This window comes from Benincasa hispida, chromosome 3 (genome assembly GCF_027475165.1).
Source record: "Benincasa hispida cultivar pf3 chromosome 3, pf3_genome.v1.1, whole genome shotgun sequence".
NCBI classification, from domain to species: Eukaryota; Viridiplantae; Streptophyta; class Magnoliopsida; order Cucurbitales; family Cucurbitaceae; genus Benincasa; species Benincasa hispida.
Window position 1 is genome coordinate 70,934,465 of NC_143480.1, and position 11,332 is coordinate 70,945,796.

The window sequence follows — 11,332 nt, forward strand, 5'->3', positions numbered from 1 at the left end:
TTAAACAATTCAATCTCAAATGCTACCACTGAATTTTATTAATGAACGTAATAGGGAAAGAAATTGACTTAATCTCGACTAGAAATTGTCACTCTCAGAACAAAAAATAAGTTTGGTAATTTTCTAAGTGATTTTTTATGGCCAAAAGTACTTGTCTTAAAATTTAAACTGTTTGATATCAAACAAAAATCATTTTTGAATAATCAAACTGATTTGAACCATTTTTCTAAAGAATCACTATAAAGTTAACTATCCAAAAATTGATTGACCAAAAACCACTTTAGAATAACCTTATGGCAATTTAATACATAGAAATACTTTTACATATAGTACAATTAATTTGTGACCAAAATCACACTTAAGAAAATGTACCCAAATATACAAACATTTTAATTAAACTATTTTTATAAATGTGTTCATGATTTATATATAAGAACAAAAACTCAAATTCCATATACAAGAAAATTCGGCTGAGATAACCCGAAACCATCTATAAATCTAAATTGACTTACACTTTCCCCTATTTTATTTCTATTTTTCACGTTCAAATTCAACAGTCCTTCATAAAGAAACAACGTATATATGCTGTAAATAAAATACATACACGACTCGTTTGAATATTGTCATATGGACCATACTTCTTGTAGGAGTTTGTACCTCATGTTGAATGTCATACCATCTTCATGTCGGCCATTACCATGAGCATTGTATGTCGGAGACGAAGTCGATTTATCGACAATTGACAAGAGAGGAGAATCCAGTTCCTCGAGTTCTTCATCGCTCGTATATCCCTTCCTCTGAATAGTAGAGACGTTCCTTTCCAAGTGTGATTTTCCCCCAGCCTCTGCAACTTTTTCTGCCACATCAGATGTTGAAGGAGAAATATAGAAAACTGGAGCAGCCATGTACGGAAAGTTCCTCCCTGAGTAACCCGAAACTCTCTGTTCGACAATACTCTGTTCGGCCAAAAAGCATGAAGATGAGTTCATAATAATGATAAGAAGACATCAAAACCCAACAGCTCAAAGCTATCTAGGAGTTCTTTGGTTGAATTGAGACATCCTGGCGTTAAGTTTTGGAACAAGAGAAGTTCATCTTACCTCAGCATTAAGGGACTCCAAGACAGTTCCCGGAACGGGATCAGGACAGAACTCGTCAGGAGTGAAATTACAAAGTATTCTTGTAATCAGCGGAAGACTAATCAAAGGGCAGACCTACAGATCACAAAATAAATGGTTAAGTAAATTAATAATGTCATACAAACTAATAGAGTGCATTCAGTTGAAAAAAGGGTAGGCGTTTGAGGTTGAAAAAGACCTCTTCTCTGATTGAACGATCTGTAAGCATGTCTTTTGGAAGCATCAAGAGATCACTCAATGAATTAAGTAGAGGAAATGATTGAGGCCTTCCATCCCCATCAGGTTTAATGTCATCGTCGCTGCCAGGTTGATCTACAGAGGAGTCTTCGGCATCAATGCCGACCATGTCGGTTAACCATCTAGACCAATTTCCAACCTGCATCAAGTGCAGCCAACCTCAATTTAGCATCTGCTAGTCACCACTTATTTCAAGATTATTGTTTAGCCATTCTCAAAAAATTAATCCCTTAGGCTTCTTGAGCAGAAATCCAAACTGTCAAAGTATCTCATTAGTTTTGTTGGAAATAAGTAATTAAGGGGTTGTTTGGGGAGCTGAGTTAGTTATTATAATATGTGGATTACAATAATCTATGTTTGGGATGCAGACTATTTTAGTCTAGGTTACAAATGAGAAGAAAGGATAGTTACAAAATCATAAACACTAGAGACAACGAGTGTTTCCAAACAGCTTTACTATAGTTATAAGTGGGTGATAATAATTGAGAATTTCAACTACTATAATGGGAGGCCCAAAGGTATAATAGCTCACTCAACCAAGGCAAGTTGAGGGCCCAGACACCCCCTAAACGTTTCGATCATAAATTTAATACTGAAATGCCCAGCATTTGGATACTTGATGCTTGAAGACTGAACTTGATTGTTTGCAGATCCATCACATAATATAATCCTAAATATCTAAATTATAAGATGTCGTGGGGAGAATGGTACATACAGAATTTTTTAGTTGTGCACCAGATCCGAAGCTCAAATCTCCAGCAGGTATAGGAAGAACCTTGGCATCAACAATAGGATCTGAGACAGGATCAGTTGGAATCTCATGGGCTGACTCACGAAGAATAGCATTAAACATTGCCACATCTAGCCTGGAAACACACTGTTCCATAACCTGATCCAAGATTGGACATGAATTAATCTTCTAACTTTAGTGGTTGGAATTGAAATACAATTTTAAAGTGGAATCATATTCTGAAGTCCCCCATGAAAGGACAGCTGCTAAGTAATATTGTTCTACTTTTCTTTATTGAATAAACCTTACCATTCTTGCAAGAACAGGAAGACAACCACACTCATGACCGCCTGCTCGGACAGGACAGAGACGTTGAAAAGCATCCTGGAAAGTACTTCTCCAAAGGCTAACTGAAAAGTTCCCTTGCTGCTGATCACCCAGGGGAGGTCCCATAAACTGTTCCCTGATTTTGTTATTGGATGCGACTCGAGGTTGCATATTTGGAGTTAACGACTGAAAATATAGTATGAGGATCAAAGAGATAAGCATAAAGATATTTGTAAAATAGACATTCGATCACGCTAAGGGAAAAGAAATTAAGATATTAACTATCAAGTCTAATATTACCATGTTTATACTAAATAAACTAGAAAGGAGTAACAATACCTGCCACCAAACAGACTCGACTATCCGAGAAAAGATCCAGAATTCAACTTTTTCTAATGCGGCCATAAAAGTTCCTGTCTCTTGCCAATCCTCTACACACTGCATGTGTTTATTTACTAGTTTATTGCCATAACTATTCCTCCATTGAACAGTTGTTGGCTTCCCTCCATTTCTCTGACTACTGTTGTTGGAATCAACAAAATTTTTCATTGGATTTGAGCTACGGATGCTGCTAAATGTTTGAGATGTTATCTCCCTCATCACAATAGTATTTGATAGCCAGAAGGTTAACCTAAGAGAGCCAAGGAAAAATTATTTGTTAATTTCCACCACTCAACAGCACTTAATAACAATTAACTGTGATGATATAATAGTAAATATACCTCGAAACATCGCTCCCACATGATTTAGCAATTAAAACTAGCCCTGATACAATGTTCTTCGCAACTGTGGCTCGCTTGTCTTGAGACCAATGTTTGCAAGCATAAATGTAAATTCTAGACAGGCGTCGAGCAGGTGTATGCACTTTATGTGCCGAACTCCCATGCTCTGGTACTACTGAATAAAGAGACATTTCAAGAGCTGCAACAACTCTCAACTCCTCTTCAAGTTTATCAATTCTTTGTTCCATTTCTTCAATTTTTTGCGCACAAGTAGCTTGATCGTCATGGTCACCATTCATATCCGAACCATTTCTAATGCTGTGAATACCATTTAATGCCTCATCCAAGACTTCAATATCCTTTACCTCATCAACAATCTGGTAATCAGTTCCTTCAGAAGATTCTGATGAAGGTTTAGGCACAATTTTTGCACTCCTAGAATTGCTTTTGGAAGACTTCTTGTTTTTTACTCTGGGTGGGTCTCTATCTGAATTTGTTGTTATTTTTGGAGTACAAGATGATTTCTTGGACGGTGATTTATTTATACCATTATCAAATTGTTCACTAGAATTCTGAAGAGAGCAATCTGAACTGTTATCTTCTAAAATATCTTCAGGAAAATTTGATGCTCTTTCTACTTTCTCTTCCTTCGTTGTCAACGAATCACTTTTTGACGAAACTGAATCTGTCATGGTTTCTGAATCTGAAATTTCTTCCTTCCTGTGACTTACATATTTCTCCAATGCAGTACATTTATCATCTACAATACCATTCTCATTCCCTCCGTCAGCAATCACATTGGCTTTAGAATCCTGATGTGTCTCCTCAAACTTGTTGGCATCAGCAACATGATTAACCTCAGAGGGTTTCGTGTTTGTGTTTGACTCGCTTACTAAATTGTCCGGCTTCATATCCAATGCCTTAGGTACAGTTTCTTTAGCATCCCCAGTTTTGCTATTATTCTCTTGATGTGGTCTGCGTTCTTTCCTCTCTGCTCTAGGAGTTCGTTTACTCTGGTTCTTAACAGGAGTTCTCCTCTTGTCGATCTCTTTCATTTTTAATGGATTCAAACTTCCAACAATGACAAAAAGGAAGACTATCAACAGGGATCGCTGAAAAGTTATCAAAGATCAAACGTATTGTAGATGCTTCAATATGTGGTTCCAACAACCCTTCAGGAGATAAATCAGATTTAACAGGGTGTAAACTTCACCACTGTGATTCTCGGTATCAAACCATCTTAAACCCTGCAATAACAAAAATAATAATGAGCAACAACACTGAAGCAGCCACAGGGATAAAGAAATGCAAAGTGAAGCCATGAGCAACACGATGGAATCATCAAGATTGAACTATGGTTCCGCATACATATCAAACAGTATAATTTAAAATTTACCCCCAAAAAAAAAATCCCTCTTTTGAAACTGCAGAAAGAAACGCCAAACTACAAGGTCACCTTTAGATTTATGAATCTTGAAATGCGTAAAGGAAAAATATAGAACTGGAAAAGATCGAATCAAAACACAATGGCTAATCTCTGACTCGGCAAAGTTTATTACTTAACCAAAATCATTACTCATCGTAATGTACTAAATCCATCGTAATCTCAAAGTCAGAAATAGTAGCAACCGACATCAATCCAGGGTTAAAGCAATCAAACATTCAATCCCCATCCTGTTCCAGCGAAATCAACTTCAATTTAATTCAAAAAGAACAAGAAATTCAGAATATTACAGCAATTATGGAAGGAATCTCATATTCTATATCCTTAAGCTCATTAGAAAACATAATTACAACGATCTAACGACTCCCAAACCTGGTCTCTCGCCACACCGACAAGAACTAAACAACAAAACAGACTTGAAAAGAAAAAGAGATTTCCAAATATTTCAACAAAGAAAAAAAAACCATCTCACATTGCATTACAGAAACGCTCGATTCATCAAACGGAACTAATAAAAAAGTTAAAAGAAAGAAAGCACCCACACTCCCAAAGCGAACTGGAAGCTCATTAGAAACAAACTAGAAGTTGAAAAACCAAATCTAGAGAAGTAAAAGATAAACACAAAGAAAAAGAGAAAAGAGGAATAAAGCTACAAAAGAAAGAAGAAAAGCAAAAGAAGGTAATGAGATCTAAGCACCAAAACAAAAGCCGAATCGCAACTGTAGTTGAGAGACGAAGCAGCACAGCATCTGAGTTCCCTTGCAATGGCCTGAGTCAAAAAGGGAAACACAGAAAAGCGAGAAAAATGAAACAGAGAATCAGGAGGAATGGCATCAACAAGGAAGGAAGTGAGAGTGAAGTGACCAAAGAATCAGGAGCAGGAAGAAGCGGGGATTCCGAGAATGAAAGAAGGAAGAAGAGAGAAGGAAACATTCATCTCGGGATTGTTCATGGAGGTGCAGCAAGCTCGAAATCTGAAGATTGAAGCGTTTCTTCGACGCATGTGGGAGTGAGTGATGATGATGAGAGAAGCAATGGAAGGTTTTAAAATGGTTACCACTGCCATTGTTGTCGTTCTAATGAGTGAGTTTTTTTTTTTTTTTTTTTGGATTTGTCGGTGATCGGAAGTCACCGGAAGTTGCCGGTTGTTCTACGCGTAGTTGGGAGGAATTTATGGGTATATCACAAGCATTCGCCATAGCTTCTTGTCGTATTTACGAAATTGTCATTTTCATAACCAATATATATATATATATAACTAAAAGAACTTTTTAATAAAAAAAAAATCTAACGTAATAGATTTTTTTATAAAGGGGTGAGAATAGCTCTATTGACATATGTTTTTTCCACGTGATTTTGCATCGGAATATAGAACTTATTTGGATTTGACGTAAGGTGTGGAATGTTGTTTGGTGTGCCGTTATTTATCATATTTAACACAAGCATAATGCCCCAAATGATTAATGGGTCTATTCAATTTGAGCTTTTCAGGTCCATTAACCTTTTAGTTTTTTTTTGTTTTAGGTTTTTTTAAAAAAAATAAAATGATTATTCTAAGTGGACTGGGACTTCTCTTATAGAGATTCAATGTAGGGTTGGCAACGGGACCGGGTCAGGATGGGGGACGTCCCCCCGTCCCTGGCCCTGTGGGGGAAATTCACCCCAAGGCAGGGATTCCCTGTCAGGGAACGGGGTCCTCACGCCTCGCGGGGCCCCATTCCCCGTTTCCCACAGAGATTCCCCTATTAGTTCCCTACACGAATCTCCTGTCATATTCAATTTATGGCCCTTTTTTTTAGTTTATTAAATTTGGGTTTGGTTTCTTGGGCTTAGGGTTAGAAATTGGATATTTAATATTGGACTCTAATCCAACACTATACATTATAAACATATATATAAATAAATTATTTTATATATTATAAATATATATTTAAAAAATATAAATATATCAAATCGGAGTCAAGGATTAATCGGAGTCGGGGTCAGGGATGGAGTCCCGAAAATTTTTCCCAATTTGACCCCATCCTCGATCAAACTAAGGATTTTTCGTCCCGATCGGGACGGGATCAGAATTTTATCAATCCTAATTGAATGAAATATATATTTTAACAAATTAATCTATGATAGTCTTTTTACTTGAAATTAAAGATGGTCGACATAGATTAAAATTTTCAATCTGATCTTTGTGGTTAAAATAAAACTTACAAGTCATTTTAAAATTTCATTCAAGCACCACTTCTTTTTAGGTTTTTTATCTCTATTAAATATTTTAACATAATCATCGACATAGTCGATAAAATATTTGTTTATCGTTGTATAAAAAAAGTATCACATATTCAATATTGTAATGGAAACGACAATTTGTCATGTTTGATTGAATAATGTGGGCCACGCTGAAATTTTATAAGGCTAAATTCAAACAAAGTCTAATTATAGGAGGCCGGAGGTATGGACGAAATTTATAATTTAGCTTAAAAGAGATTTTTATAGGAAAAAAAAATTTCTACCCCATAAATTTTATAAATGTTCTAAAATTTAATTGTTTCAAATAAGAGCTTTTAGCTATAGTTTTGAACCAAATTAACTTTTTCATTTTAATTTGAGAAAATTTGTAATGTTGATTTGCTTCTTTATTTACATATTTCATTATTTTTTAGTTTATAAAACAATATTTATAAACTTCTATTTACATTCATTTAATTCAAGTTTTTCGTAATTACATTCTCTTGAGTTTAGGAGATTTTATTTGTGTTCTATATTCGTTTAATGCATAATCTTCTTTTAAATTTTTTCCTTTAATGCATAATTATTCTTTTTAATTTTTTTCCCATTTTAGGAGTTTTTTTTTCTTAATTAGTTTCTTTGGTTCCCTTTTCTCAATCACTATTTTGAATTTTGTTCAACATAGACCATCCAAATTTTCATTTCAATTTTTCTTTTTTCATTTTTATCTTTATTTTGCTTTTATATATACGAGACTTATTTTAAAATATACAAGATTATTTCAAACATATACGATGTTTATATCAAATATATTTAAAACAAGTACAGATTTTAGGTTAGTTGCGTCATACATACCCCATATTAAGATATATAATATTCTACATACTTTGTAATATATATATATATATATGTATGTATGTATTTATATGTATATTTAGTTTCTTTCTTCTTTTTTTTTGATAAATATATACCTCATATTATATAATAATAATAATGCTAACATATGATAAATTGGGGCATAAATTAACATAGATGACATCCTTAGATTATTTAAAATGAAGTCATACAAATTGGAAATTGAAAACAAAAGGTAGAAGTAACTCCGTATATATACTACGTACTACATTCCCATAGTATATGTATTACATAATATATAGTATGCAAACTCCAAAATAAACCTCGAGTAGATTTGAAGTGAGAGTTGGCCAATCAAATCTGTCTTGGAAAGCTTGTCGTCATGCCATCATATCTGTGGAGCTTTATTCGCGTCACCTCTATTGGAGTTCTATTTGTGGGCTACTTTCTAGATTATGTTTCAAATATGCTCCATTCGTACTTGTTGACAGAGGACGCCTTTCGTTGTCGTCGAAACATACTTCAATTGCCTGCAAGTAGTGATTATTAGATAAAAAGATGTTAGTTACATTTTCTGTTAATTAACTTTTCGATTATGTCCTTTATTGGTATTTTACATTATTAAAAGTTGTATATAGTATTAAAAATAAAGAGATACTGAAGTTTATCTTCTCCCATGTCAATTCTTCAATTCTAATATAGTATCAGATTGATTTTTAAACCTTCTTCCCTCGCGTGCCCAAAACAATGAATCCCAACCTTCCCTTTAACAATCCTCCTCCATCACTGCCACCTCCACCTCGGACTAATTTTTCGACTAATTTTCCTCCCGTAATTCCAACTTCTTCTACTCAATCTACTGATTCTTCAAATTCTCACCAAAAACCATATGCAACTTCTCACAGTAATCCCTACATTGTTCACCATAGTGACACTTCAAATCTTGTTCTTATGACCGAACGTCTTACGGATGATAACTATGTAGCCTAGAGCCGCTCAATGATTCTTGCACTGTTGATTCATAACAAGCTAGGATTCATTGACGAATCAATCACTCAGCCTACAGGTGACTTACTTCCTTTATGGATTCGTAATAACAATGTTTTAATTACTTGGATTTTAAATTTGGTATCTAAAGGAATTTCATTAAGCATTCTCTTCACCAATTCGGCTCATGAAATCTAGCTGGACCTATAAGATAAATTTCAGAAAAGGAATGGACCGCGTACTTTTCAGTTGAAGCATGGAATATCTATTCTGAAACAATAACAAGAATCAGTTACAATGTATTTTTCCAAGATTAAAAGCCTATGGGGATGAATACATATTGAAGGGACTGAATCCCACAGCGGAAGCGTTTTGTTAAAATGTCTTAAATCCCGCAAATCGATTTTACATTAAACAAAATCATTATACAAAACAAAATATATACATATAAAATAGCATGCTTTTAGAAAAAAATTAGAATGATTCTTGCATTTGTAGACTCTCAAGTGCCAGAACAATCATTTCCTAGTTCCAACGATCTTGATTACGAATAATTTCTTGAACAATCTCGAAAACTACCACGAGAATAATCTCGTTATTCTCTAAGGTTCCAATAGAGGGATAGTGGTATCCAATTATTGGGAGAGAGAGATGAGAAAAAAGGTTTTGGAGAGTAGAAAGAATTTTCTTTATGGCTAGAGAAAATTCTGCATAATAACACTGTAGTGTTATGTATTGTATTCTATGTGTTTCAGTCTATTCTCAAATGGCCATAAGGAGACCTTTATGTAGAGAAGGGTCAAGTCTTTTTCCTAATATTTTTCTTTTCTATAATTAATTAAATACCACTTATTTTATTAATTATCTCATTTAATTAAATAATACTTATTTAATTAAATAGACAAATTAAATAACATTTATTTAATTTTAATTTGCACAATAGTTAAATAGCAATTATACACTAAACCTAATTTAATGTATATATTTAATTATCATATACATCTCATATATATGTGGGAAACCTCTCTATTAATTAATTCTTTGAGAATCTAATTCACTTGAATAAATTAATTTGAATTTTATTCAAATATTACTTTCCAATTTAATTATAGATCATATCCATTATTAATTATATATTAATCACATTAATATATAGTTTCTTCAACTTAATTTGAACAATTCAAATTATCCCTCTTAAGTATCCTCTAATGAGCTAATGAGGGGACCTGGTAGACCTATAGATTAAAAGCTCCAATAATATGAGATTAATTGGTTAAACTCATTAACAAAATTAATCAATATTTGTTAACTGTGGTTACATTCCATTAAAGACCCACAGTTGCACTCTTCTCACTACAGATATATTTCTGTGTCCACAAATATAGACCAATACCAATAAGTTAGTCTTTCATGAGCGTTTGTAACTCCAATTAAGTCAAATTACCATTTTACCCTTGGTTAACTCTGACTCCTTAAGTATCAGTGCTCCTCTAATGAACAACTTGTTTATGGTCCAACCAATAAACAGAAACCCTTCTAAGTCCCGGACCTGGTAGACTTGGGATATACATGTTATGTTATCTTCGTATAATATTGTTGGAAGAATTTTATTAGAAGACAAACCACATGTTCTACGAATGTGTTGAGTCATTGATCTTAGCCATACACATTCTCAACTAACCTCGTGAATTACAAGAATTTTAACATGATTTGAGGAAGGAGCTGTTATGGCCTGTTTCATTAATCGTCATGATATAAAAATTCTTCTCCATGTATTAAGTAATTTGCTTAAGATCTAGCATGTATGGGTTAGATAACTAACCTGCATCTTCACAACCAACTAGATCATACTTAGATTTATTAGAATAAAATAAATCTATATAAACTAATTATCAAATAAAACGTACCATATATTTAACTCTACTCCAATATCCTCCTTTTGGAGGAATATCATATATATGTAACAAAATTACTGAAAAATACTACAAAGTACAGTGTATAAACTAGTCAAGTTATACAAGTTCACTTATTTCTCAAAATTTGTAGTTTTTTTGGACCTAACATTCTTCATCATCTTTTTGAGATCAGATGATATATTCTTTTCACATCGAGTATGGATGTTTTAGAAGAAATATTTGGTATATATTGACTATTTCTTTTTCGAGGATTTTTATCTTTGGAATCAAATGATTTATCACGCTTCTGGCGTGTCCCAGATTCATTAATGACAACTTACTGTATTTATTGGAACATTTGTAACTTGTATATATGACTTGGTCACTTTCTTAGCATTTATAAATGCATCTGATAATTGATTTGCTATATTTACAATTTAGTTATCTTCTAAACTTCAAGTTCACATTGATCTGTACAGAGATCTAAATGATACAATAACGATGCATTTCATGTAATTTCTTTTTCCAACTTCTTAATTCCTCCCCTTAATGTTGGAAAATTTGTCTCATTAAGATGACAATCAAGAAATCGTGCAGTAAATACATCACCCGTCAGGGGTTCGAGATATTTAATAATTGATGGGAAATCATATCCAATATATATTCCTAACCTCCTTTGAGGACTCATCTTAGTACATTGTGGTGGAGCAATTAGAACATATACTACACATTAAAATTTACATCTCATTATCCTGGTATGCAAAATTTGTATC

At 33.5% G+C, this 11,332-nt stretch overlaps 1 protein-coding gene across 1 annotated transcript; it reads right to left on the reverse strand.

Annotated features, from left to right (window-relative positions):
* Nucleotides 1-387: 387 nt before the first annotated feature.
* On the reverse strand, nucleotides 388-5,823 carry LOC120073178 (uncharacterized). Its single transcript, XM_039025845.2, has 8 exons — nucleotides 5,297-5,823; nucleotides 3,156-4,402; nucleotides 2,773-3,064; nucleotides 2,416-2,619; nucleotides 2,092-2,265; nucleotides 1,318-1,515; nucleotides 1,101-1,214; nucleotides 388-956 (listed from the first exon to the last, which is right to left on the reverse strand). The coding sequence occupies exons 2-8, from the start codon at nucleotides 4,208-4,210 to the stop codon at nucleotides 624-626; spliced, it is 2,370 nt and encodes a 789-aa protein (XP_038881773.1). The 5' UTR covers nucleotides 4,211-4,402; nucleotides 5,297-5,823; the 3' UTR covers nucleotides 388-623.
* Nucleotides 5,824-11,332: the final 5,509 nt, after the last annotated feature.